The sequence below is a fragment of the Rana temporaria genome, chromosome 2 (assembly GCF_905171775.1).
Source record: "Rana temporaria chromosome 2, aRanTem1.1, whole genome shotgun sequence".
Taxonomy (NCBI): domain Eukaryota; kingdom Metazoa; phylum Chordata; class Amphibia; order Anura; family Ranidae; genus Rana; species Rana temporaria.
In genome coordinates this window covers 270,525,317-270,552,928 of record NC_053490.1, presented here as the reverse complement: position 1 = coordinate 270,552,928, position 27,612 = coordinate 270,525,317, and the positions used below count along the sequence as shown (strand labels likewise).

The 27,612-nt window shown below is 43.9% G+C and overlaps 1 protein-coding gene across 1 annotated transcript; it reads left to right on the top strand.

Annotated features, from left to right (window-relative positions):
* On the top strand, positions 1-27,612 carry PPIE (peptidylprolyl isomerase E). The gene is made up of 10 exons (XM_040336954.1): positions 1-110; positions 281-379; positions 2,593-2,636; positions 3,055-3,081; positions 10,866-10,947; positions 11,075-11,175; positions 12,913-13,036; positions 17,405-17,590; positions 27,182-27,324; positions 27,427-27,612. The coding sequence occupies exons 1-10, from the start codon at positions 80-82 to the stop codon at positions 27,493-27,495; spliced, it is 906 nt and encodes a 301-aa protein (XP_040192888.1). The 5' UTR covers positions 1-79; the 3' UTR covers positions 27,496-27,612.

The window sequence follows — 27,612 nt, the reverse complement described above, 5'->3', positions numbered from 1 at the left end:
GTGTTCGCCAACATTCTGCACCTCGTGACGTCCCCTCTGCTGAGAGGTCAGAGGGTAAAGGTAACACATCGCAGGCAATATGGCGGCCACCAAGCGGGTGTTATATGTTGGTTAGTGACATTTGTTCTTACGGTTAATGTACGTGTTTATCAGCCAAGCTTGGTGTGTGAGCGATGAACGCCTAGGAGCTGAGTGACTGAATGAAGTAATGTGGAAGTTGTGCGAGTCCATGTTCTGTATGGGAGGAGGGGGCTTATTAATTGTTTCCTGTCATTCCCAGGAGGACTGGCTGAGGAGGTGGATGAGAAGATCTTGCATGCAGCCTTTATCCCCTTTGGAGACATCACAGACATACAGATCCCTCTGGACTATGAGACAGGTAAGGGCTCCTATTCTGGGTGACTCTGACAAAGTATGGGACACATGGATTGAACTGTGAGGACACACAGGATTAAAGTAGTATTAAACATGGCAGCTCTTATTAAACGACGTTGTCTTCAACCAGAAAAACATTGCCCAGTACACGACTTGCACCATATATGTCCCCAAGCACTCAACCTTTGAAATCTGCTGTGTCCAGGAAACGGTGCAGGGACTCCTGTAACAAAATCCAGTCCAGCTGAGCGCTTCGCTATTTAAAGTGTTACATTTCCCATAACAACTTGATAAAAAAAAATTAAAAAAAATGTTCTTTAGCAAGGAACATACATTCCATATTAATAATTCTGCTACTAACATTAGTGTGTGCTGTAAATTGGCTCCAGCATGGCTCTTGTTTCTTCTTGCTGGAGGCTGCCATTTTGCTGTAGCCCAGAGCTCCTGAACAGCAGTAAAACGGAACTAACAACTTGATAAAAAAAAAAAAAAAAAAAAATGTTTTTTAGCAAGGAACATACATTCCATATTAATAATTCTGCTACTAACATTAGTGTGTGCTGTAAATTGGCTCCAGCATGGCTCTTGTTTCTTCTTGCTGGAGGCTGCCATTTTGCTGTAGCCCAGAGCTCCTGAACAGCAGTAAAACGGAACTAAAGCTGTATATTTAACTGTTTCAAATTCCTGGAATGATGGGATTACTAACTGTCACGTTTTGCTTGTATTCTCCACCAAAGGGCTCTTTCACACTGAGCGCCCGTACAGGTCCGTCTGTCAGTTTTTTGGGGTTTTTTTTTGCGGACCTGTACGGGCGCTCTGTGCTCCTCTATGGAGCCGCGGATGTCATCGGTGACATGCCCGCTGACATCCGACCTGCCAAAGTGTGACGGAGGAAAAACCTACTTTTCCTTCCGTCTGGCGGATCAGGTGAACACGGACATACGGTCCGTGCTCATCCGATTCCCCCCCCCCATAGGGGGGAGCGGAGAAAAGACAGGGTGGTCCCTGCACAGTGTGCGGGGACAGCCCTGTCATCCGCCTGCTCAGCGGGGATCAACGGAGCGATCCCCGCTGAGCAAGCGGAGGTGCACGGGGCGGATCATTACTGATCAGCCCAGTGTGAAAGAGGCCAAACTGTCAAAGCCTCAAATGGCTGGTGTCATAACTGATCACATGTGCAGCATCATGGCAGTTACAAATCAAACAGAAGAAGCTTCCTTGGTTGTTAGGGATAGAAGCGGGTGGCTGCAGAATGCACAGCAGAAGGGTCCTGTGCGTCTTTGGCTCCGTTTCTGACCTTAAACTAAATTATGACCTTAAACAGTTAACAGGGATGCACCGGACCCCCTGCTGTGCCCCACACATAGTGTGAACCCAGCCTTAGAGATTTTAATAATATATAATAAAGATGCAGAATTGCTACTGCTACATAGTCAGCAATGGATGAATACATTTGAAAACTGTGAGTTTCTGCAACATGGTTACCTTACCTCTTATGTAACGCATTGGAGTTGATTTACTAAAGGCAAATGGTTTGTGCACTGCAAGTGTCTTTGTGCTAGATCTGAGGGGAAGATCTAATGATTTCTATCATGTGCAAGCACAAATGCTTTTTTTTTTCTTCCCCCCCTTGCATGTTCCCCTCAAATCTAAAGCAACTGCACAGACTATTTGCCTTTAATAAATCAACCTACCTGTAATTTACGTAATAACCTAATATGGTACTACTGCTACCAAGCAGTGGTTACTGGTTCCTAACTGCTCTTTTACCTAGGGCCGGTTCACACCAGGAGTTTCACAGGAAGGTGCCGTGTTATGTGCGATTTGAGTGTAGTGCATTTTCAGCCTATATATTTGAATGGGCTAAAATCGCACTGCACTGCACCAAAAGTAGTCCATGCACTACTTTAAAAGAACAAACTGCAACTGAATCGCATGGTACTTTTGTAAAATGCAATCTGGTGCAGGCAAACGCACTGCATTTGTGATCTGAATTTGGGGGTGTCGTTGGCAGTGCATTGATACCCGACGTAGAACGATAGTGCAGTAAGTTTTAAATGTGGTGCGGGAAATACACTTGGAACGCTGATTTTCCGCACTGCATTGTGGTGTGAACAGGCCTGTAGTGTAGTGTTTTAAGCCAGATGTACTATAGTTCCTGTATATGTTTCAAACAAAACCTAAAACTGTTGTTTTATTACCTTTTTATCTGTTTAGAGAAGCACAGAGGATTTGCTTTTGTGGAGTTTGAGCTTCCAGAGGTCAGTGGGCATCTGTTATTTTATTTAATTACTTTTTGTAGCTACTGTTGATTTCTGGGTGGGGCAACCAATCAAAATCACTGCAAGTATTTTATATATACTGTACATGTACTTTTTGCTCAAGCTTTGGAAGCTGCACATGTAAAAGCTTAGCACATGTGTATACAGTATGTTGTGTAACTTTTATGATTAATAGGCTTGTGGTTGCACTACAATTTCTACATTATTGTTGTATATTGCAAGTGTAAGTTACCCTAAGAAAAACATAGCACCTTACCATGTAAGATGAATAAGTACTGAATTTTAGTACATGTATGGGGGGGGGGGGGGGGGGTAAGATATAGTCATTGGGTTCTTGATTGTATTTTTGTACTTTTACACTTATCGGTTATTGATTTAACTTTTTTATATTTTGCAGGATGCTGCTGCAGCTATTGATAACATGGTATGGACTACTTCTGCTATATTAGTGGTTTTAGGTAGAACTGATTGACTTTCTAAAATTCAGACCCCAAACTCTAAAGCCGCGTACACACGATCGGTTTGACTGCTGAAAACGGACCGATGGACTGTTTTTATTGGACAAACCGATCTTGTGTGGGCCCCATCGGTTTTATTTCCATTGGTGTAAAAAAATAGAACATTTTTCCTATTGAAAAAGAAAAGATAGAATAATCTGATCATCTGTGTGGAAGTCCATCGGTCAAAAATCCACGCATGCTTGGAAGCATTGAACTTCATTTTTTTCGGCTCGTTGTAGTGTTTTACATCACCGCGTTTTGATCTGAACGGATTTTTGACTGATGGTGTGTAGGCAAGACTGATGAAAGTCAGTTTCATCGGATATCCAACGGAAAAATCCATCGGATTAGATTCCATCAGATATTCGATCGTGTGTACATGGCTTCAAAATACTGTAGCTTTAGCAATTGTGCTGAATAAATCCAGAGCACTTAACAAAATATTTTTGCACTGTGGAACCATTTATTGTAGAATTCACAATTTGAATCAGGGATTGTCATTTGAATAGAATCTAAAGTGTATGTAAAGGCACAAATCATGTGTCAAATTTTGACTGCAGTCTGTGTTCCCACTGGGGAGGTTCACACGTTTATTAGTCTTGGTGACAATTGGTACCCAGATGAAAAGTGTGGGGAAATCAAATATTCTGAGTTGTCACCAAAGCAGGATATGAAATTCAATTGGGACAAACCTCTAAGTTCCATTCAATTTGAAGGAATGTTCTCTTATTCACTGCTGCATCTCCAGGACATAAAGTAAATAGAAATCTTCTGAGAGGAGCACAGCAAACAAAATAACCTATGCGGCAGCTTTTCTCAAGCGCTTTCAGGTCCCAGAGAACCCTTATTAAACACAGTTCATTGGGGGGTCAATAGCAAAAATGCCCCTTGCATCAATGGTTAATAGAAAGAATGCCCCTTATGGTGGCGGGAGAATGCAACCCAAGACACCTAAAAGTGGCTTTGATCGTGGAACTGTGCAAGCACTATCAAATGAGAGGTCAATCGGCCACAGCTCAAGGCACCCCAAGCAACCTGTGGAGGAGCCCTGGGGTTTAATGGAGCACTGGTTGAGAATAGCCACTACAGTAAGGAAAGCTTTTTGCACTGAGAGCACATTTACTGCATTCTCCCAGCACAATGACCAAGCTGTCACCACTGTGACAGACAATCGCAACCCATTGCGTATTTTTTATTGAAAATATAGGCTTGATAAATGCACAAATATTGTGTGACATAAAAAATTTCAATTAATAATATTGAATTCTGTTGATCCTCTACTTTCCAAAGATATGTAATGTTTTGGGATTTTGTGTGGTTTTTATGTACAATATGCAAATTTTAGCACCAGATAAAACATGGCTCCAGCAGCAAGATAAACTAAATAATATTCACCTAACAACATATCTGTATGTGTAGGTTGTTGTGTTCTCTGAGTATCGCTTATTCAAAATTTTTTTTTTTTACATTTGATGATTAAATGAATCAAAACTTTACATAACAATTGATTATTATTTTTATTTTTTTGTGTTGCATTTTTTAGTTTTGTTTTTTAATACTGTTTCTAGAGCAGCTTTTCTCAACCTTTTTACCTCAGAAAAAACACTTGAAATAACTTTCAAGTCTCAGGGAACCCCTGGTAAGGTTAAAGCGGTAGTTCACCCTCTCGTACTTGATGTTACCATCGAGACAGGCATTGTAGCGCGAGCTACAGTATGCCTGTCCCGATTTTTTTAACCCCGTACTCACCTCGTAGTCGTCCATCGTAGATTTCGGCTCCCGCGGGGAATGGGCGTGCCTATGGAGAGGGAGGATGATTGACGGCCGGCCCTGGCACGTCACTCTCCCCGAAGACAGCCGGAGTAGGTCTCGGCTCTTCACGGCGCGTGCGCACAGGCTATGCGCACGCGTCGTGAAGACCAAGCCTATTTCGGCTATTTCCGGAGAAGCGTGACGCGCCAGAGCCGGCCGTCAATCATCCTCCGTCTCCAGAGGCACGCCCATTCCCCGGTATCTTCGATGGACGACTACAAGGTGAGTATGGGGGGAAAAAATTCGGGACAGGCATACTGTAGCTCGCGCTACAATGCCTGATTTAAAGGTAAAAGAAAAAAAAATTTTTTTTTTCCCGTCGATAGGGTGAACCCCCGCTTTAAGTTCATCCGGGTTATTGGGCAAATGCCCCCTTACATTGGTGTTGGTAAGTGGGAAGAATGCCACACTCGCATTGATGGCCAGAAACGGCACCCTTGCAGGTAGCTTTTGCTAAGTAGTGTTGGACCTGGAACTATGAACAGGGCTAAGAGATAGGTCAGTTAGCCACAGCTCGAGAAACCCCTAGCCAGCCCTGGAGGAACCCCAGGTTTCCACGGAAACCCTGGTTGAGAATGGCTGATCTAGGGTGTTACAAAAAATCTAGTGCATAATGAAAAGCTAGTCAGGTAGTGGAAGGACTAGTTGTGATACACCCACAAATGTACCATGTTTATTTTCATAGCGGAATCATGTGTCTTTGTGTGTTTTTTTTTTTTTTTTTTACAGGATTTCGCTATACATGTATGAGTCTGATGATCCAGCTTTTGTTGGATAGTTGCTTGAGAAAAGAGGGCGCACCAGCCTTGTATATTATCCTTGGATATATTTTATTAAAAAAAGAAATTAAAAACTACTCGCAAACATGTGAAAGAAAATCGCAGTATAAATGCCTTTTAAATGCTGGCGATCGGTCTAATGACAACAGTCTCCAGATGAGAATAGAGAAGACTTGAGGGCCACTGCTGGCTGATGCATTTCAAAGGGATGCCTTTTTCCTCAGATCCCAGCAGTGCCATCTCCTTTAGCTTCTTATATATAAGTGCATTCATCGAGCACCTCCCAGAGGGGCTCAGAGGCCCCACCCAAAACTGTGGGCGGTCCAACAGAAGGTCAAGGCCCGAGTGGCAGCTAGAGCGTACATCTATGCATATGTAGATATAAATATACACATGCATATATAGTTAGTGTAAAATGTTAAGTTTCTATCACATGGTTTTGCAAACATATATACCCTATTGAGCAACCCACAATCTCTATCACAGTGCGCAGGCCGGATGAGTGCAATTAAATTGAATAAAACCGTAGTAGCCAAAATTTAGATACTCCACACCGATAGCGTTGTTTTGCGGTCAGACCCAGTGTCTGGAATGCACGATGCGTTGTTTGCGTTCCAGAAAAACGGAAATGCAGTCCAGACGTCACTTCCTTGTGCCCACTTTTGCGCAGGATTGACGTCAGACGTTGTAATCGCCCTGACCGCATACTATATGGTAAGATCTAGATCATCATGCTGTTGCTTCTTTTCCCAGATGGCTGCTAAATATCTATTTTTGTAGAGTATCTATCTAATTTTGGTTACTACTGTTTTATTTAATTTGATTACACTTTTCTGGCCTTCACACTGTGATAGAGATTGTGGATTGCTCAATAGGGTATATATGTTTGTAACACCATGTGATGGGAACCTATAATTTTACACAAACTATATATGCATGTGTATATCTACATATGCATAGATGTACTCTCTAGCTGTCACTCGGGCCTTGGCCTTCTGTTTGACCACCCACAGTTTTGCCCTCTGGGAGGTGCTCGATGAATGCACACTTATATATAAGAAGCTGAAGTAGATGACACTGCTGGGCTCTGAGGAAGAAGGCATTCCTTCGAAACACATCAGCCAGCAGTGGCCCTCAAGGCTTCTCTATTGTCATCTGGAGACTGTTGTCATTAGACCGATCGCCATAATTTAAAGGCGTTTATACTGTGGTTTTCTTTCACATGTTTGTGAGTCGTTTTTAATTTAATTTTTTAATAAAAAATATCCAAGGATAATGCACAAGGCTTGTGCACCCTCTTTTCTCGAGCAACTATCATACCTATGGCCTTTCCAACAAAAGCTGGATCATTAGACCCGTACATACATGTATAGGGAAATGCTGTAAAAAACAAAAAAAAAACATTATTCCTCCTAAACCTGGTGCATTTGTGGGTGTATCACAACCAGTCCTTCCACTGCCTGACAAGCTTTTCATTGTGCACTAGATTTTGTAACACCCTAGATCAGCCACAACCAACCTCCTATCTGGTACTTGGCAAAAGCTTACCAGCATGACTGCAAGGGTGTCTTTCCTGGCAACCCATGCAAATGTGGCATTCTTTCCATTTACCACCACCAATGACAGGGGGCATTTACCCAATAACCTGGATGGACTAATCTTACCAGGGGTTCCCTGAGACCTGAAACGTATTTCAAGAGTTTCTCTGAGGTGAAAAGCTGCTCTAGAAACAGTATAAAAAACAAAAAGATCCAACACAAAAAAAAATTGAATAATTTATTATTATTATTATGTAAAGTTTTTGACTAAACCAGTTGGATTCATGAAATAATGTCCAAAACCAGTAAGAAAGGTATGCTTTCTCCTATATTTACTAACCTTTTAACTCTTACCCAGTATACTGTCCATTTAACCTCTTCCCGCCCAGTCGATAGCAAATTGACGTCCGGGAAGTGGTTGCGTTATCATACGACATCCAGCCGGATAAGAGCCGCCACGCTCTCAAGGGGGTAAGCATCGCGACCATCGGGTGGTGCGGTGTGTCAGCTGTGTCCAATCACGGCTGATCACAATGTAAATGGGAAGATCTGCTTTTCCTCACTCGCGTCTGATAGACGCGAGTAAAGGAGAGTCGATCAGCTGCTCTCCTGACAGGAGGGGGGTCTGTGCTGATAGTTTATCAGCGCAGCCCCCCTTCGGATCCCCGCCAAGGACCAGCAGGGATGGGCATTCACACTGGACCCCCAGGTATGCCCCCCTGACCACCAGGGAAATGCAAATCTGTGCCCACCCAAAATCCCTGCCAGTGCTGCATGTCAATGCCCAGCAGTGACGCCCAGCAGTGCCACCCATAAGTACCCATCAGTGTCGCCTATCAGTGCCACCTCTTTACAAAATGTTATAATAGAAAAAAAAAAAAACTTTTATAGCACTTGTATAGCAAAAAATAACCCCAGGGGTGATCAAATACCGCCAAAAGAAAGCTCTATTTGTGGGAACAAAATGATAAAAATTCTGTTTGAGTACAGTGAAGCATGACCGCGCAATTGTCATTTAAACAATGACAGCGCAGAAAGTTGAAAATTGGCATGGGCAGGAAGGGGGTTTAATGCATGGTATTGAAGTGGTTAACTTGTAAAGGGAAGTGGGAGCTGGATGTTGGTAAAATGGCTGGTGAGAGGTGGGAAGCGGTTTTGACATCTGTACCCCTTGTTTTCTTTTTCCTACTCGCAGAAACTATCCCACTTATTTCTTTGGCATAAAGCATATAGGACCCCAGCTCAATTGTACAGATTGGGTAGAAGAGATTTCTCCAACCCCGTGCCCCAAATGTAAGGGACATGTAAGAAATTGAATACATATGTTCATTGTTTTGGAGATGTCCTAAGTCAACTAGATATTGGAATGATGTTATTACTACAATATCATCCATATTTGGTATTGTACCCCAAGATCCTGTTCTATGCCTTCCGGGTTCTTAAGATGAGGCAATGTTTTCTCTTGTTAAAAAAAAATAAAAAAAATGAGGTAATGTTTATACCCCCTAGCCAAATTGCAGTGACAAGACTACTTTTCATTGCCTGTAAGCTTAATTTTGCCCAGAAGCACTGTATACTCTGGGGCTTGCTCCACCTCCTACAGGCTTCTACAGTTATCCTTCTTTTTTTTCTATACCCTAGGTGACTAGTCTAGTTTAGATACTCTTTGACAGGTGGGATATAATGGTGGTCACACACTTGATGTGGTTATAACTAACCATTCCAAGGGTTGGTTCACACCAGGAATCGCACAGGTACTCGCTGCCCATTCCTGCGCGATTCACATGCAGTGCGCTTTGATCCCATTCATCTTGAATGGGCTGAATTGCACTAGACCATGCACTACTTTGAAAAAAACACACTGCAACCAGATCGCATGGTACTTCGGTACCATGCAATCTGGGGCAAGCAAATGCATTGCGTTTGGGGTGTCGTTAACACAACATTGACACTCGCTGCAGATTGCAACTGCATTTTGAAAGCTGTATGGCAAACGGGAAGAGAATGCGGGTTTCCTGCATCAGGCACTTGCACTTGTATTGTTATTGTATGTAATTTGCCGAATGATTCTCAGTGTTTTGTCTGTTTAAATGAAAAACAATGTTTTGTAATGCTTGAGCATGTCTGCAGACACATTACTTTGCTACTGATGACAAATCTATATTGTGTTTACCGAAATATGTTTAATAAAACTATCTGATTCAAAGAAAATAAAAAGTTAAAGCAGATTTCCACCCCCTCAGCAAAAAATGAAACATCAGCAGCTACACATGCTGCAGCTGCTAATTTTTTAATATTGGGACACTTACCTGTCCTGGAATCCAGCGATGTCGGCACCTCAGTCAATGTTTCCTTCGGCTCAGGTGCTTCCGCCACCTTTGTCACCAGCACGCTGCGCTTTCTGAAAGGACTAGCGGCGTGGGAAGGAGGAGAGGGGCCGAACTTCCGTGGTGAGATTTCTTGGAAGTGGGGACATGTACCTGTCAAAAATAGGTACCCGCTACCCCCCCATCTTTGTATGTCGTCTCGGCTTGGAGGCTATAGCCCAATCCAATGCTCTTAGAACCCCACTTAATGCACGTAAGGCCATTTTCAGTGACCAAAACCTGCGTCCCCCACTGTGTCATTTTGGAGGGGCCTGGTTAACTCCATGATCCCATTCTATAAGGCCACATGCATTTCCCGGGCATGTTAAAAGAAATTCAATAAGGTTTGGCAGGCTTGGTTGGATTCCTCCTCCACTGCGGGGTGATACTCTGCAGTATAGCATTGATATATTGGCGTTTATATGTTAGATAGTCAAGCTGTGTGTTAACACAGATTAGCCAGTTGGACCTCTAGCATCTTTGGTACCCATTTATCTCTTATTAGTGTGAGATGCTATACAATCCTTCTGACATGGTGCTGTTAGTTTTGGAGAGCTTGAGTGATCTTCCTGCTCTTATGATACTGGAAAAAAATATATATATATATTTATCTCATCCAGGCCCCCAAACACAGTGGATAGGGAGATGAAGTGGAGGGGGTGGGACGGGATGGGCTACTTTATATTTTGTAGATAGTAGGCCTCTGTCTTCTAGAACCCCCCTAACTTTTGGTTATTTTTTTTTAGTTTATTTTTTTAATGCAGGCCTGCTTATTGTATTGTTGCCACCTTGTTATTGTTTTGTCTACTGAAAGACCGTAATACAAATAATAATAGCTAGTGTTGGCTGTGAAAATACCCACACGGTGTCTGTAGCTAATCTACTGCAGAAGCTGTTTGACTGATAACTTTTGGCATGTCTCTCTTTCAACAAAAGTCAAGCCAGCAGGACAATCAACTGTTTTAATCATCTGAATCTGCCAGTGTATGGCCAGCCTATATAAGGTTAATTACCTACCTTAGCCTCTAGATGGTGCTGTGTGCATGTGTATTAAAAGTGGATACATTGAACAAAGCATCTCTATAGGAGGCAGTTACAGAGCCATTGCCATTTCAAGTGAAAAGTTTATATGTTTTTATTAAGGTAATTGGTGACTGAAAATACAGTATCTTTATATCGATGTCATTTGTTAATGCCGACTTTTTATTGATAGAATGAATCAGAATTATTTGGAAGAACAATACGAGTAAATCTGGCAAAACCAATGCGATTAAAAGAAGGTTCTTCTAAAGCAGGTTAGTTTGTGGGAATGTGTGTCATATTTTATTTTTATAACCTGTACTAGAAGTTTATTTTTATTTGCACAAATTGGCCTTTGTTCTTTGCAACTTTCTTCAGCTTTGTTCTCTATTTTGATGTTAGTGTGGTCTGATGATGACTGGCTCAAGAAATTTTCTGGAAAAACGCTACAAGAGAACGAAGCGGCTGAGGGGACAGAAGCACCCAATCCGACAACAGAGGAGGTAACGCTTTACCGTTACAGTTGGAGATAAATACGTTTTATGATTTGTTAGTTTTATTTAACCATTTCTAGCAAAAAAATTATGATTTTTACATGAAGGAGAGAAGTACCAGAATAGGCACGGTATGTGCCTATTCTGGTACTTCTCTCCATGTATAAATCATAATTTTTTTGCTAGAAAATTTCTCAGAACCCCCAAACATTATATATATATATATATATATATATATATATATATATATATAATTTATAGTGGCGGTCATTGCAACTTTTTATCTCGCACGGTATTTGCGCAATAATTTTCCAAACGCCTTTTTTTCATGAATTAAAAAAATAACAAAACGGTAAAGTTGGCCCAATTTTTTTGTATAATGTGAAAGATGATGTTACGCCGAGTAAATGGATACTCAACTTGTCACGCTTTAAAATTGTGCACACTCATGGAATGGCGCCAAACTTCAGTACTTAAAAATCTCCATAGGCAATGTTTTATTTATTTTTTACAGGTTACCAGTTTAGTTACAGAGGAGGTCTAGTGCTAGAATTATTGCTCTCACTCTAGCGCATGCGGCAATACCTCACATGTGTGGTTTGAACAGTGTTTACATATGTAGGCGGGACTTATGTGCGCTATCGCTTCTGAGAACGGGCTACTGGGGACAGGGGCGTTTCTACGTGTTTTTTTTTTTTTTTTTACTTGATCACTTTTATTCCTATTATAAGGAATGTAAACGTCCCTTGTAATAGGAATAGTGTGTGACAGGTCCTCTTTATGGAGAGGGTCAATAAGGCCCCACATCTCTCCCCTTTCAGGCTGGGAAGCATGAGATCATGAAAAAATAATTCACTGATGTCATGCTTTCTGCCGCGATTGTGGCTTTGTTTACTTCCGGGTACCCGGGTGTGACGTCATAACCGGTGGTCCTCTCTATGCTCTTCATCCAGCGGCGGCCGATTCGTTCTCCGGGCCTCCGATGACACGGGAGAGCCTGGAGAAGCACCGGATGGTGGCGGGAGGGGGCGCCTATAAGAACGATCAAGCGGCGGAATCGCTGCTATGATCATTCTTATGGTGCGTAGAATCGCCGCCTAAAAACGGTGATATCTGAATGATGCCTGTAGCTGCAGGCATCATTCAGATATCCCCCACTGAAGTCCAGGACGTCATATGACCTACTGTGGTATGGAAGTGGTTTAAATTATTTCCCCTAAAATTTTAGTTCACAACAAACCAGAACAATTTTAACTTGGAATACTGTGATATAAAATGCAAAACTTGCGTTTGGTAAAAAACTACATATCATCATAATGATGACATCAATAGATCCTGCAATCTAGAGAGCTGCAATTATATATTTCTTTTTTCTGTAAGTAGAGCTTGGCTCCACCCCCACTTTCCACCAAGCCTCCCATTGCTTAGTGATGTGAAGGACTACCTCACTGAATCTGGGCATGTGTGGGGGAGAGGGGCATGTTGCAGGAAAACTGTTTATTTATAGGGCAAGTCGAGAGTTGCAGCTTCTTCAGCTTTCCATATCTCTGAAATCACTGATTAATTTGAGTTGTGTTTTTTTTAATTGAAGGTTACATTTATAAGTGTTTTTCTTTTTTCAGCATATGTTTTGGATTTCTAAAATAAATGTTCTCCTTAAATCTTTTAATACCTAAATGTAATATGTGTTGTTGTAAATATTTTTTTTTGAATGTGCTACTTTACACAATTTTTTTTTTTCTGTAGGGAGAGCCACCCCCTAAAAAAGTTAGAGCCAATCCTCAAGTTTATATGGACATCAAAATCGGAAACAAGCCTGCTGGGCGAGTTCGGTTTTTGCTTCGCTCTGATGTTGTTCCAATGACAGCAGGTAAGCTCCAGAATGAGATGTCTTATGTCTGACATTAGTCATTGTTCCCTTTTTTGTAAAACCTTTATCTGTGCAATGAGAAGCCAGTGGCAATATATTAATCTGTTATGGTGTAGCGAAAAGACCAGCACCAACCAAAGATGTTACGGCAGTTTTGGGGTGCACCAATAGATTTAACATGTACTTAAAATATAATGCTGGCTGTGTAGCAAGTATTCAGTCGCACACCTACCGTATTTGCCGGCGTATAAGACGACCCCCTAATTTTCCAGCTAAAGTGTTGGTTTTGGGATACACTCACCGTATAAGACGACCCGCTTCCTACTAGTCATGCCTCGCCTCACTGTGCCATTACATGCATGACTGTGCCACCATTACATGCATGACTGTGCCACCATTACATGCCTGACTGTGCCACCATTACATGCCTCGATCATCCCTTACCTTATCCCTGACATGCAGAATCTGTCAGACCGCGGCCGTCCATTTTTCAAAAGCCGTGCCTCCTCGTGCTGTTCCGAGACCGAGGACGAGAGGGCATCCGTGATAGGCGGAACACTGAACACAGTGTCTCCTGGGAAGCTGAGTGTTCCGCCTATCACGGAACAGCAGAAGGAGGAGGCGTGGCTTTTGAAAAATGGACGGCTGCGGTCTGCATGTTAGGTTACTGGCTTATGACGACCCCTGACTTTTAAGAAGAATTTCAGGGGTTAAAAAGTCGTCTTATACGCCGGTAAATATGGCAAAGCAGTCAGTAACAAAAGAGAAAACTTGACAGACTTTTAGGGGTGGCCTCTTATCAAACCAGGTATGAATGGCAAAACTGGTTAAATAATTGTGCACATCCACTGTGACCCCCCAAATGGGACATTGGGTATTAAAGTGGCTCAAATGTCTTTTTTTTTATTTATTTTTATTAAAATTATATTACTCAGGGCAGTCCCTTACCTCTTGTTTTGCGCCCTCCACCGGCACGCTCTCCTTTTTATGAGTGCCCCCTCAGCAAGCTGCCTGCTGTAGGGACACTCGTTCGTGCGCACTCACGGCTTTGCTATTTGACTGAGAGCAACAGGAGCCTGTGGCCTCCTGCTCTCAGTGAAGCCTGTGAAAGCTGAAAGAGGGGAGAAGACTTGCAGCTGGGAACCGCACTGGATCGATAAAGGTAAGTGTCTGGGGGGGTGTTTAGAAACTGTATGCGTTCAACTGGCCATACTATTGGAACTAGTGCATGTGAAGAGTTCGGTTCAATCTATGGACATTTAACGATGATACTATGCAAGTATGTTCCATGTATTTGGGAACATGTTGACCTTATTCCTGGATATTAAATGAGTTGTTTTATTGTATGTCACCTAAATTGATTTTGGCATCCAAAAGTGATAATAAAGGAACACTGAAGCTTGGTTTGTGGTCTGGAATATGCTTGGGAGACTTTTCCCTGCCCCATTCCCCTGTACATGGAATTTGAGATCTAAAAATGTATTTTTATAATATGGTGGTCATAGCAACTAAGGAAGCTTACATAACCTAACTGCAGAAATAGTCTTCCACATCAAAAGTTCCAATCTATATATTCCCACAACAGTTGTGGAGTGTGTGGTGCAGTTGGTAAGAAGAAAAAAAACTTGGTGAAATCGATTCTAAAGAAGATTTGATAAGTAAAACTCGCTTTAGAGGGTAGTTAAGAGAAAAGGGAAACGGAAGCTATGAGACCAGAAAGATGCGTTATGAGAGCGGCAAAGAATTGCATATGAAAATATAGTGTGGCAAGAACAAAATGTGTATTTGTGTACGTGAGGGTTGCAACCTCAAATTTAGACTTGTGGATTCCTGGTGTACAGACATTATGAAAACTCTTAGAAGTGGTTGTGTGGAGGAGTACAAATATTATTTTTTGGATATCTCATCTCTGGTAACCATCTGTGTATACAATACACTTCTGGATCCTTGTGGTAAAGGAGAAGGGTGTTATCCACAGTAAAACCCTATTTTTTTTTTTTGGGCTTTTATGGTGAGTGCTGAAACACTGTTCCACAGCTGAGAATATCCAGTGGCACTTACCCCTTCAGACTGTCTATCTGGATTTGCTAATGTTCATGGTAAAGGCTCGTACACATGGGCCTGCTGGCTCAACAGAAACCGTCTGACATTTGGCCCTTGTGTACAGCCTGTCTGCCAGAAGCTGGTCTAACGATGGCCTTTTAGCGAATTGGGCATGCCGTAAAACCACTCTATGAAACTATATACACTTAATGGAATGACAGATTTATAACCACATACACCCAGTTGTGAAAGTTTAACCAATATTATGTTATGGTCTAACTTGATAGGAAGTATATTTGTGTAGCTTTGAATGTATTAATAGGTTGTACTGTGTGTGTGTGTGTGTGTGTGTGTGTGTGATATACATACTGTATTTACATCAACTTGTCTTAACTTAGTTGAACAGAGGGTAAGTGAATTTATCTGTAATCCTTGTTGGGAAAATGTTTGCAAAGGAGCACTCAGCATATTGGCAAGAGGGGGTTTTAATGGGAAAGGGTATTCATTGGTGATTTTATATTCTGTGCAAAAAATAAAGGAAGGTCTTCGTGCGGATATGACTTGCGATGGTTTTTGTTTCATTTATTAGTCACAAAATAAATATGTTGTATGAATCGGTGCCTGTAGTCTAATAACAGTGGTTCCTTCTTGATATTGTTACAAATAATGCCTTTTTTTAGCATTTCATTCCCAATTAGAAGCAGCAGAGCATGTAATCTCATGTGATAGTGCTTAGGCACCCTCTTTTCATCTAGACTCCTGTGCTTGGCCGGTGGTGTTGATATTCCAGCATTCATACTTTCTCAGTCTGTGACCTAGAAGACTTCTGTAGGTAGATCTCCTGTTATGGGACATTCAGTCAGAACATAAGATCCAGGGCACCGCTCTAAAACCTTCACCTCCTGACGTTCACAGACCATTTGGGAGCTGGCTTCTCTTCTCTAACATAGAAATATGAAGAGACAACACAGTGTGACTCTCGCCCCCTATTGACTCAAAGCATGTTTGAAACAGATGGCCAGCAGGAGATCTGCAATGGCATTCTGTATATTGTTCTAATGACCGGTCATTGTTTAAATGAAGCAGCAGTGGACCAAATAAACTTTGGGTGCCTTTTGGTTTGCTAGTCCTTATTGGATACAATTGATAGTCCTGAATTTATAATTTAAGAAGTACACATCCCTGATTTCTAGGCTGTCATTTAATGTAGTGTAAGAGATCTATTCTACCATAGGAAAGGGCGATAATGGACGAGAAGGTAAGAGGATAATAAGCTGTAAAGCTTTAGACATTGGTACTGCAAGCAGAATTCCACTTGTTAGGAATTCAAAGTTTAATCCTTCATCTCAATAACAGGCCAAATCCAGCTGTAATTTCAATCGACTTTTATTGTAATTTTTTGGGCAGCAAATGCTTAGTCTTGCAAACACCACCACTACACACTGCATATTTTCTGCTTCCACATTGAAGCACTGAAAGATCCAGTTGTGGTGAGATACTCTAAAGGGGTTGTAAAGGTTTGTGTTTTTTATTTTAAATAACAAACATGTCATACTTGCCTGCTCTGAACAAGGGTTTTGCACAGAGTGGCTCCGATCCTCCTCTTCTGGGGTCCCTCAGCGGCACTCCTGGCTCCTCCTCTTCTTGAGTGCCCCACGGAGAGACGCTTTCCATGGGGGCACTTGTGTGGGCGTGCTCCAGAGTCATGCTGCTGCGTCCATTCACACAGACAGCAGGACTCGGCCCTGCCAATGGTTTCTGGTGCGATCAATAATCTATCCAATGAGGACCTGAGACAGCGGATGGAGCTGCTGTGCTTGTCCCCGTCACTGAAAAGATTGGGTTCAGATAAGTAAAAGGGTGGCTCTGGGGGGCTGCTGAACTATAGAGGGGTTTTCACCTTAATGCATTAAGGTGAAAAATCTTAAGGGTTTACAATCTTTTAACTTTCAGTCTCAGTAGGTTGGCAGACAGTGACTTGATTCAAATGACATCCTGCAGATCATAGAAAGCTTTAATCCAAAACTTGTGCAGATCATAACAGATGAACATCAGATGGGTCCAAAAAATCGTGGCATGTCTAGCTCCCATCAGAATACAGCACACGTGGAGAATGGAGACAAAGCATGAAGAAGGGTGGGAAAAACTACATAGAGCATGCCCTAGCTGCAGAATAAGGTGGGGGCAAGATTTTCTAAAGGCAAACACCCAAACAATTTATGTGTAACATGATAGGATACATAGAGTATGCGCAAACACTTTGTGACATTGAATTCTTATTGTTGTACTAAGCAGGTACATTATTTTTTTTTTTTTACTATGCAGAAAACTTCCGCTGTCTCTGCACTCATGAAAAAGGATTTGGTTTCAAGGGCAGCAGCTTCCACAGAGTCATCCCACAGTTCATGTGTCAGGCTGGAGACTTTACAAACCACAATGGGACAGGAGGGAAATCCATCTATGGAAGGAAGTTTGATGATGAGAACTTTATTCTGAAACACACAGGACCAGGTATGCAAGCATATTTACCAACAGAAGCTTACAGTTTACTTGTTTTAACGTCATAAATATCTTGTAGACAAAGTAAAAGAAAAAAAGATAAGAAAAGTAAATTTAACTTGTGCAGCATTGTTTCCAAACAATTCAAAGGAATTCCTACATTGTACTGTGTGTGTTAAATGGAAAGTATGTGGCTGTTCTGTCGCTGGTAAAAGCATGTTTTGTTATTTTGAAATTCCAAGACTCAGGTATCACTTGCAGTTGTACATCGCGATTAGCAGCGTTTATATGCGGCTGAGTTGTTTGAACATTCTTGCCATTTCTGATGTGCTTCCTGTTTTTCTTTCCTTGTTGTCGCTGCTATCCGCAGGTAAAATGGTACACTGCGATTACCTGCGGTTTTGTGCAGATAGCTGTGCTAAATTGGTCCTGGACGCAGTCAAATAAATGTTTTCTAACGCACAAAACCCCCTGTAACAAAACCGTTGCTAAATGCAGTGTGTAAATGGGGCCTAATTAGCCTTGGTTTAAAAAACAAACATGTTATATTTGCCTGTTCTATGCAATGGTTTTGTACAGAGCAGCCCCGATCCTCAAATTCTGGGGTCCCCTACTGCCGCTCTATGCCCCTCTTCGGCAAGTGCCCCCCCACAGAAAGACACTTTACATGGGGGCACCTGCGCGTGCTTGCTCTTGACCCCCGCTGCTGCATCTATTGACACAGACAGCAGAACTTGGTCCTGCCCCCGCTCCTGTGTCACAACATTTGATTGACAGCCAATGGCTCCCGATGCTATCAATCTGCTCAATGAGGAAAGAGACAGCGGCTGTAGCCACTGCTCTCGTGCACATCGTTGGATTGGGCTCAGGTAAGAAAAGGGGGAGTCTAGGGGGGAGCTGCAGCACAGAAGGTTTTTCACCATAATGCATAAAGGTGAAAAAACATTAGGCGTTAAACACTTTAAAAGAGAAGAATGGGTTTTTGTTTTCTAATTATACTTTCCTCGGTGGATGCAGCATCATACCGATTCTGCATTTCTCCCCTGGCTTCTCTGCACTGAGATTGAGCCACCGAAATGCCGCCAATGGCTCGGTTCTCACTCCTCCCCATGCAGAGCCAAGCTAACTGTCAGTCAGCATTGCTTCTGCTCTACTTCTCCTCTCTCATTGGAGCGCTGAGCTGTGGAGGGGCAGGGAGAGGCTGTCTTAGCAGCTCGCTGAGACTACCATCAATCAAGGCAGCTGGTGGATCCCGACTTGGAAGTCGTGATGACGCGCAGCCCCGACTGCTCTTGGTGACGTCAGCGGAGAGTGGACTTCAGACCGCTCTCCGCTGAAAACAGGTCACAGGAGTGCAAAACGAATTGCACTCCTGTGACCCAGAGGAGAAGCCCAGCCTAAAAAGCTCAGGCTGGACTTCTCCTCTTTTAAGCTTTAATCTTTCCTATGTAGGCAAGTCCAAAAATGACTTTGGACTTTTCTACGTTGATCTATTCATTCATGATATTTACAATACAATATTCACTTTAATATATGGGTCCATGAAAAATACAGCGTTTGCAATAATAAATGCGATGTAAACAGTCCAATAAATGTTATAATATGAAAATCTTAAAAGTGCTCTGCTCTAAACAGAAAACATGCTGTGCCGTGTGTCACACTCTCCTCTTGTAGCTCCACTCACCAGAAGAAATTTACCCACAGCTTTTCAGTCTAGTGGACAGACAAACATACAGCTGGTGTGGGGTATGATGGATCTTATAGGCTTCCAGTTCTGATATGCACAACTGCTCTTGACACAATGCTCAAATGGAAAGAAAGGACACCAATAATGGAGTACTGTGAGCATATTTTAGTAAGCGCAAATAAAAGATCCACTTACAGATTTGCAGTAAACGGCTTGTAATAAAGCAAGGCTTATTCGGGTTCACTGCGGTACATCCTTGATGATGCCCTGAGGGTGGGTGAAACAAATTGACGTATTTCCAGTTTCAAGACTTGACGTCAATTCTGCCCTGTACTGCAGCAAACCCAGAAAAGCCTCACTTTATTACATGCCTGTTTTTTACTACAATTCTGTAAGTTGATCTTTTATTTGCGCTTAATAAAATATGCTTGCAGTACTCCATTATTGGTGTCCTTTCTTTCCATTTGAACATTATGTCAAGAGCAGTTGTGGATATGAGAACAGGAAGCTTATGAGATCCATTATACCCCACACCAGTTGTATGTTTGTTTGTCTGACCTCCAGACTGAAAAGCTGTGGGGCTACAAGAGGGGAGTGTGACACGTGGCACAGCATGTTTTTTGAAGCACTTTAACACTTTTTCTTTATCGTACATCACGGGACACAGAGAAGCATAGTAATTACTATGTGGGTTATAGAGAGTACCTTCAGGTGTGGACACTGGCACGCCCTTAAGGCAAGAAGTTCGCTCCCCTATATAACTCCTCCCATACCGGGAGTACCTCAGTTTTTTGCCAGTGTCTAAGGTGTTGGTCACGAGTGAACATGTGCTCCAAGGAGCTCCACTGGAGGGATCCATATTGGATGTAAAAAGCCTCCATGAAATCCGGATCCGTCCAAAGTGCTTCTGAGCCAAAGTGGACGGTACCCGGGCCCCGGTTAAGAAGAACGGGGTTTGGCCTGTAATGCTTCTCTTTGAGAGCTGGATCCTGGTTATTCAGTACTTTGGTCAATTTCCTAATACCAAAAGTCTACTGACAGGGTGCGATATGGGTCCAGGGGTGTGGTGTTCCTGTCCATGGACCCCGGTCCCTGAAGGTCTATAAACGCTGCTCTCCGTGATGGGTGAAGATTGGACTGTCTGTTTATGCAGAGTCCTGCAGCGTTGGATCAGGTAAGTGAAGGTGCTTCAGGACTTGGTCCAAGAAGTAACCTTCCTTTATTTGAGCCATTATGTTTGCCTAAGCTATCTGTCTGTGCTTCTCCGATATGGTCCTGTGTGTGGTGGGGAGGAGGGGTATCTCTAGTCAGGTAGTTGGCCCCTCCTGTGCAGGTTAAAAGCAGAAAAAGTTGTCCAAAATGTTTGGCTTCACTTGGCTTACCTGGTCCTCACATGGAGCTGCGGTGTTCCATCCTCATGCATGAGCGCGTAGCGACATGATGTGTCTTAGGCGCACGCGACATTGATGTGTCTTAGGCGCACGCGCGCAAATGAACTTTTTTGTACGATGCTTCGGTGCGCACGAATGTGCGCGGCGTGATCCATGAGATGCGTGTGACGACATGTGCGCGCGTGCGGCTACGTGTGCGCGCGTAGCCTCGTGGTGCACGCCTAGCAGCGGCGCGCGCATGCGCGCAGGGGGTCTATCTCAGCTGTTCTCTATGAGACTTGAGATTACAGGACAGAGCAGGTCAGGTGATTACACCTAGTCCTTATATGCTCCAGTCCACCTAACTGGTTCTGGCTGACGGTGGACACAGATCTTGTGCACATACTTTCAGTATTTGGTACTGGTGGTGGACAGTGACATCTGCTTAAGGCGCATAGTGGGCTCTGCACCTTGCCAACCATCAAATAGCAGCGTCAGTGCTGGTCTATAGGTTCGCAAGTAGTTGCAACTATTGTGAGTACCTCAGCTTTATCGTGGCTAAAGGCTCAGTGACTAGAAGCAAAAAAGCAAAGGGATCGCCATCTGGCTCAGAGGATCTCGGGCATGCTCCTGCGGCTGCTTCCTCTCCTGATAAATTGAAGGAGGCCCAGGGTGAACCATCAGGGCTGTCAGATGCCTGTTCTGCCCTTGTCCCACCTGCTCCAGTTTTTGTGACACAGGAGGCTCTGGCCTCAGCTATGGGGGGTCTGGAGCAGAGATTAGCGACCTTGATTGCATCCTCTCTCTCAAGGGAAAAACGCACAAGGTCCCCCTCTCCCTCTGAGGAGTCCCTCGATTTGGGGCATGTATCCTCAGAAGAGGTTGATTTACCCTCTGGAGATCTGGCAGAAGGTCAGTTGGAAGTAGTGGACTCTGAGGATTCCACTTTGGGAGAACCCTTTTCGGCGTCGCAATCCGAAAAATTGTTGGTCCAGTCCCTCACTGAGATGGTCCGTTCGGCCTTCAAGTTGCCACTTTCAGAGCCAGCTTCAAGTGCAGTCTCATCTTTAGGCTCCTTAAAAGCTCCTCAAGCTAATTATTCCTTCCCGGTTCACCCCCTGCTGGAAGGGCTTATCTACAGGGATTGGGAACATCCAGATAGATATTTTCTTCCTCCTAAGAAGTTTTCGGTTTTATACCCCATGGAGGAACAATTCACTAAAAAATGGGGCATCCCCAAGGTTGACGCAGCTGTGTCCTGCGTAAACAAATCTTTGACCTGTCCAGTAGACAACGTTCTGGTATTCAAAGATCCGACAGACAAGAGATTAGAGACTTTATTAAAAACCTCTTTTGCTTCGGCGAGAGGAATAACCCAGCCTGCAATTGCGGCTATTGGGATTTGCCAGGCCTTGAAAGACCAGTTTAAGGGGGTCTTAAAGGAATTGCCGGCAGAACAGGCCCAGAAGTTGGCTGAATTTCACGTCTCACTCTCTCGCTAGTTCATATGCGCAGGTTACTCTGGCTGAAGAACTGGTCTGCTGAAGCCCCGTGTAAAAAATTACTGGCGGGGTTTCCCTTTCATGGAGAGCGTTAGTTTGGGGAAGATCTGGATGCTTATATTCAGAACATTTCCAGTGGCAAAAGTACACTGTTGCCAGTAAAGATCCCTAGTACTTCCGGTACCAGGCAGTTCCGACGGCCTCCTGGACGATTCAATGCAGGTGGAAAGCCACAGGGCCAGCCTCAGGCTTCCAAAAAGCCTTGGAACCGTAAGCCACAGGCCAAGCCAGCATCTAAGTCAGCATTATGAAGGTTCTCCCCCACTCAGCCGGGTGGGGGGAAGGCTTCAGCTGTTTGCGGAGGCTTGGCTGGACAGGATCCAAGACAGGTGGGTCCTCTCTACGGTCTCCGGGGGCTACAAGCTGGAGTTGAGCGAATTTCCTCCACCGCGCTTCTTAACCTCGAACGTCCCAAAGGACCTCGGCAAAAGAAGGTCCTTAGCATTGGCCTTAGATCATCTGTTATCCCAAGGGGTAATCAGAGAACTGCCAGTGGAAGAACAGGTTTTGGGGTTTTATTCCAATCTCTTCACCGTCCCCAAACCAAACGGGGATGTAAGACCCATCCTGGACCTCAAGGCCTTAAACAAGTTCCTAAAGGTCCAATCATTCCGGATGGAATCGATCAGGTCAGTGGTGGCCTCCCTGCAAGGAGGGGAACTACTAGCGTCCATCGATATAAAGGACGCATACTTGCACGTTCCTATCTTTCTCGACCATCAGAAGCTGCTTCGCTTCGCGGTAAATCAGCGCCACTTCCAATTCGTGGCCTTACCTTTTGGTCTGGCCACCGCTCCTCCGTGTTTTCACGAAAGTATTGGCTCCACTGTTAGCCTATCTAAGGTCTCAAGGCATATCCATAGTAGCCTATCTAGACGACCTATTGGTGGTAGACCGGTCAGTGGCCGATCTAAACTCAGCGGTACACAGAACCGTAAAATTTCTGGAATCCATGGGTTGGGTTCTCAACCTGGACAAGTCAGCCTTAATGCCTGTGCAAAGGCTCGAATATTTGGGTCTACTCATAGACACAAAGCTAAAAAGGGTCTTCCTGCCCCAAAGGAAGTTCGAGGCTTTAAGAGAACTAGTTCAACTAGTCAAAGCAAAGCGTCGGCCTCCCATTCGCCTCTGTATGAGGTTACTGGGAAAGATGGTAGCCTCGTTCGAGGCCGTCCCATTTGCGCAGTTCCACTCAAGGGAGCTTCAACATGCCATTCTGTCCGCTTGGAACAAAAAGGTTCAAGCCTTGGATCTCCCTATGTCTCTCTCCCAGTCAGTCCGGCAGAGCCTTTGTTGGTGGCTGGTTCCCCGGAACCTGCTAAAGGGGAAGTCCTTTGTTCCCGTGACATGGCAGGTTGTGACCACGGACGCCAGTCTGCTAGGCTGGGGTGCAGTCCTGGGAGGTTTGTCTCTCCAGGGGAAATGGTCAGCCTCCGAGAGGTCTCTACCCATAAATCTGCTGGAAATTCGAGCAGTCTATCTAGCCCTGTCAGCTTGCAGGTTGAAGGGTCTTCCGGTCAGGGTTCAATCAGACAATGTCACTGCCGTGGCATACATAAATCACCAGGGGGGCACAAGAAGTCGTGCAGCCCAAAGAGAGGTGAATCGAATCCTGACCTGGGCAGAGAAATATGTCCCATGCATATCTGCAGTGTTCATTCCGGGAATAGACAATTGGCGAGCAGACTACCTAAGCCGCCAACAGGTGCTTCCGGGGGAATGGACTCTTCACCCCGACATCTTCCAGAGCATTTGTCAGGTGGGGAACACCAGATGTCGATCTCTTTGCATCGAGGTTCAATGCAAGGGTGGGCAACTTTCTGTCCCGGACAAGGGATCCACTTGCTTACGGCACAGATGCACTGGTGTTCCCATGGGACCAGTTCTCCCTAATGTATGCGCTTCCTCCGCTGCAATTATTACCCCGTCTTCTTCGCAGGGTAAAATCGGAAGGAAGACCAGTGATTCTGGTGGCTCCAGCGTGGCCCAGAAGGGCCTGGTTCGCGGACATTGTAAGGATGTCCGTGGGGCAACCGTGGTCCCTTCCGCTTCGGCCGGACCTATTGTCCCAGGGGCCAATATTCCATCCTTCCTTACCGTCTCTCAATTTGACGGTTTGGCTATTGAGTCCCATATCTTAAAGAAAAGGGGTCTCTCTAATGCGGTGGCATCTACTTTGATTAATGCCAGAAAACCGGCATCCAGACTTATCTATTACCGAGTTTGGAAATCTTATGTGGCCTGGTGCGAGACCAGGGGTTGGCATCCCCGGAGGTATCTCATTGGCAGAATTCTGGAGTTTCTGCAGTTAGGGGCAGACATGAAGTTGGCCCTAAGCACCATTAAGGGCCAGATCTCGGCCTTATCGATTTTTTCCAAAGGCCACTAGCTACACATTCCCTGATCAAAACCTTTTTGCAAGGTGTGATCCGGCTTAGTCCACCAGTCAAGATTCCCTTGTGTCCATGGGATCTGAATCTGGTCCTTTCTGTCTTACAGAAACAACCATTTGAGCCCTTGGCTCATATTCCTTTGGTCCTTCTGACCAGGAAGGTGATTTTTTTTAGTAGCCATAACCTCCGCTAGGAGGGTTTCGGAGTTGGCGGCCTTATCTTGTAAGGAACCGTACCTATTATATTCCATAAGGATAGAGTGGTCCTACGGCCCCACCCGGCTTTCCTACCTAAAGTTGTTTCAAAATTTCATTTGAATCAGGATCTTGTTCTCCCGTCTTTTTTCTCAGAACCTAGTTCTGCAAGGGAGAAGTCTTTGCATACGCTAGACGTATTAAGAGCAGTTAAGATCTATCTTAAGGCTACTGCTCAGGTCCGGAAAACTGATACATTGTTTATCCTGCCAGAAGGTCCCAGATGTGGGCAGGCAGCGTCGAAGTCCACTATCTCCAAATGGATTCGGCAGGTCATTACTCAAGCCTATGGCTTGAGGGGAAAGGTTCCCCCGTTTAAGGTTAAAGCACATTCCACTAGAGCGGTGGGTACTTCCTGGGCAGTGCATCATCAAGCCTCCATGGCTCAAGTCTGCAAGGCCGCGACATGGTCGTCTGTCCATACTTTCACTAAATTTTATCAATTGGACATAAGAAAGAATGAGGAGAGCGCCTTTGGGCGCAGTGTGCTGAAGGCTGCAGTTTGATTCCTCATGTCTGATGGCGCCCGGCTTATTTCTTGGGGTCTCCCTCCCCTCATAGCATTGCTTTAGGACGTCCCACATAGTAATTACTATGCTTCTCTGTGTCCCGTGATGTACGATAAAGAAAATAGGATTTTTATAACAGCTTACCTGTAAAAATCCTTTTCTTGAAGTACATCACGGGACACAGAGCACCCGCCCCTCTTTTTTGGGGTATTTGGGACACTTATTGCTTGCTACAAAACTGAGGTACTCCCGGTATGGGAGGGGTTATATAGGGGAGGGAACTTCTTGCCTTAAGGGCGTGCCAGTGTCCACACCTGAAGGTACTCTCTATAACCCACATAGTAATTACTATGCTTCTCTGTGTCCCGTGATGTACTTCAAGAAAAGGATTTTACAGGTAAGCTGTTAAAAAAATAGGATTTTTTTGAACTGTTTGGAGCAGTGGCGGCTGGTGCTCAACATTTTTTTTTGGGGGGGGCGCAAACAAACGAAAAAAAAAAACAAAAACAATTGCAGCCTCACTGTGTCCATCAAACGCTGCCACTGTGCCATCAATTGTCGCCACTGTGCCCAGTAAAATGCCCCTTCCCGGCACTTGCCTTTCTGGGGGTCAGCCATCCTTCTTCCACGTCCCTCGATGTCTTCTCCCGTCCTCGATGATGCTTCAGCCAATCGGGTTACTGGTAACCAGAACCGGTGAACCTGATTGGCTGAGACGCCTGTCAGTCTTATCCAAGGAACGCACCCACCGTACGTCCCTTAGATAAGCATTCGGAAGCAGACTACAGCCTGAGGGCTGTACTCGGAAAGCCTATCAAAGCCGCTGGCTCTGATAGGCACTTCCACACAGCCAACCAGCTGCCGTTATTCAGGTGGCCGGCGCTCACCATCCGGCCATCTGAATAGTCGGCGGCAGCGGCAACAATAACATAGATTCATGCAATGCATGAATCTATGTTCTTGTAATCGGTGGCGGTGCGAGAGCCAGCGTGGGCGGCGCTCCGGCGCCCTCTATAGACGCACCGCCACTGGTTTGAAGCACGGAGCACTTTTAAGATTTTAATATTATAATTTATTGGACTGTTTACATTACATTTATTATTGCAAGTGCTGTATTTTTCATGGACCCATTTCACGAGTTGTAGCACTTTTGTGTACAGCAGCTGCATATTTTGCATTTATGGTTGGTCATATTTTTGTTGTTTACATCACATTCATATTATTTTCATATATGTTTGTTATCAACCACTTTGTGTTGCATAGGAAAGTTTACAAGCACCACACTTTTTTAAATGTATTTTGCTTTAGGTCATTTGGTTAGGGGCAGCTGCATATTATTCATTAGCATCATTTTGTGAGGGTGCCTAGTATTGGTTCCATTGTTTGTTTGATTAATAAATTCTCTGCATTAAAGTAAAAAACCTTCTGTGTAGATGATTCCCCCATATCACTACTTTTATAATTACCTGAGCCCAATCTCAATCCAGCACTCTGTCCGAGAGCAGATGCTCTCTCCCTCTTCACTGGGCAGATAGATAGCAGCGGGAGTCATTGTCTGTAGCCATTCATATAGATGCAGGCAGCACAGCTGGGTATCAAGCTTGCACGAGTGCCCATTGGAAGCGGCTTCCTATAGGGGCACTCACAGAAGAAGTAGAGCCAGAAGAGGAAGGCCAGGGTTGCTCTGTGCAAAACCATTGAAGAGAGCAGGTAAGTATGACATGGTTATTATTTAAAAAAAAAAAAAAGTTTGATTTGGCTCCATTTTAGTGTATGTATGTATGTATGTATGTATGTATGTATTTTTATTTTATTTTTTATCTTTTAGGTTTGCTTTCTATGGCAAATTCTGGTCCCAATACAAATGGATCCCAATTCTACATCACATGTGACAAGACAGATTGGCTTGATGGGAAACATGTAGTGTTTGGAGAAGTGATGGAAGGAATTGATGTGGTGCGTCAAATTGAGGTGAATATTTTTTACATTGAAATGGGTGAATCTTCTAAGATAAAATGCTATGTTTAAGGTTGAATCTACTAATGCTTGTGTTATGGATTTGTCATTTAAAAGGCACAAGGAAGCAAAGATGGAAAACCTAAACAGAAAGTCATTATTTCAGATTGTGGAGAATATGTATGACATATACGTATGACGTATCTGTTTGGGACTTGACAACATCATTGCAAGAATGCTTCATCTCCCCACTGGTCATTTTTGTACATTTTCTATGCATAAATAAATATTGTTTTGTAACTT

What these genes read in the sequence shown, in the direction of transcription:
- PPIE (XM_040336954.1), top strand. Translation starts at nt 80, where the DNA reads ATGGCGGCCACCAAGCGGGTGTTATATGTTG. An exon ending in CAAGCGGGTGTTATATGTTG is followed by an intron (nt 111 to 280) that starts GTTAGTGACATT and finishes TGTCATTCCCAG; the next exon opens with GAGGACTGGCTGAGGAGGTG. An exon ending in ATGTGGTGCGTCAAATTGAG is followed by an intron (nt 27,325 to 27,426) that starts GTGAATATTTTT and finishes GTCATTTAAAAG; the next exon opens with GCACAAGGAAGCAAAGATGG.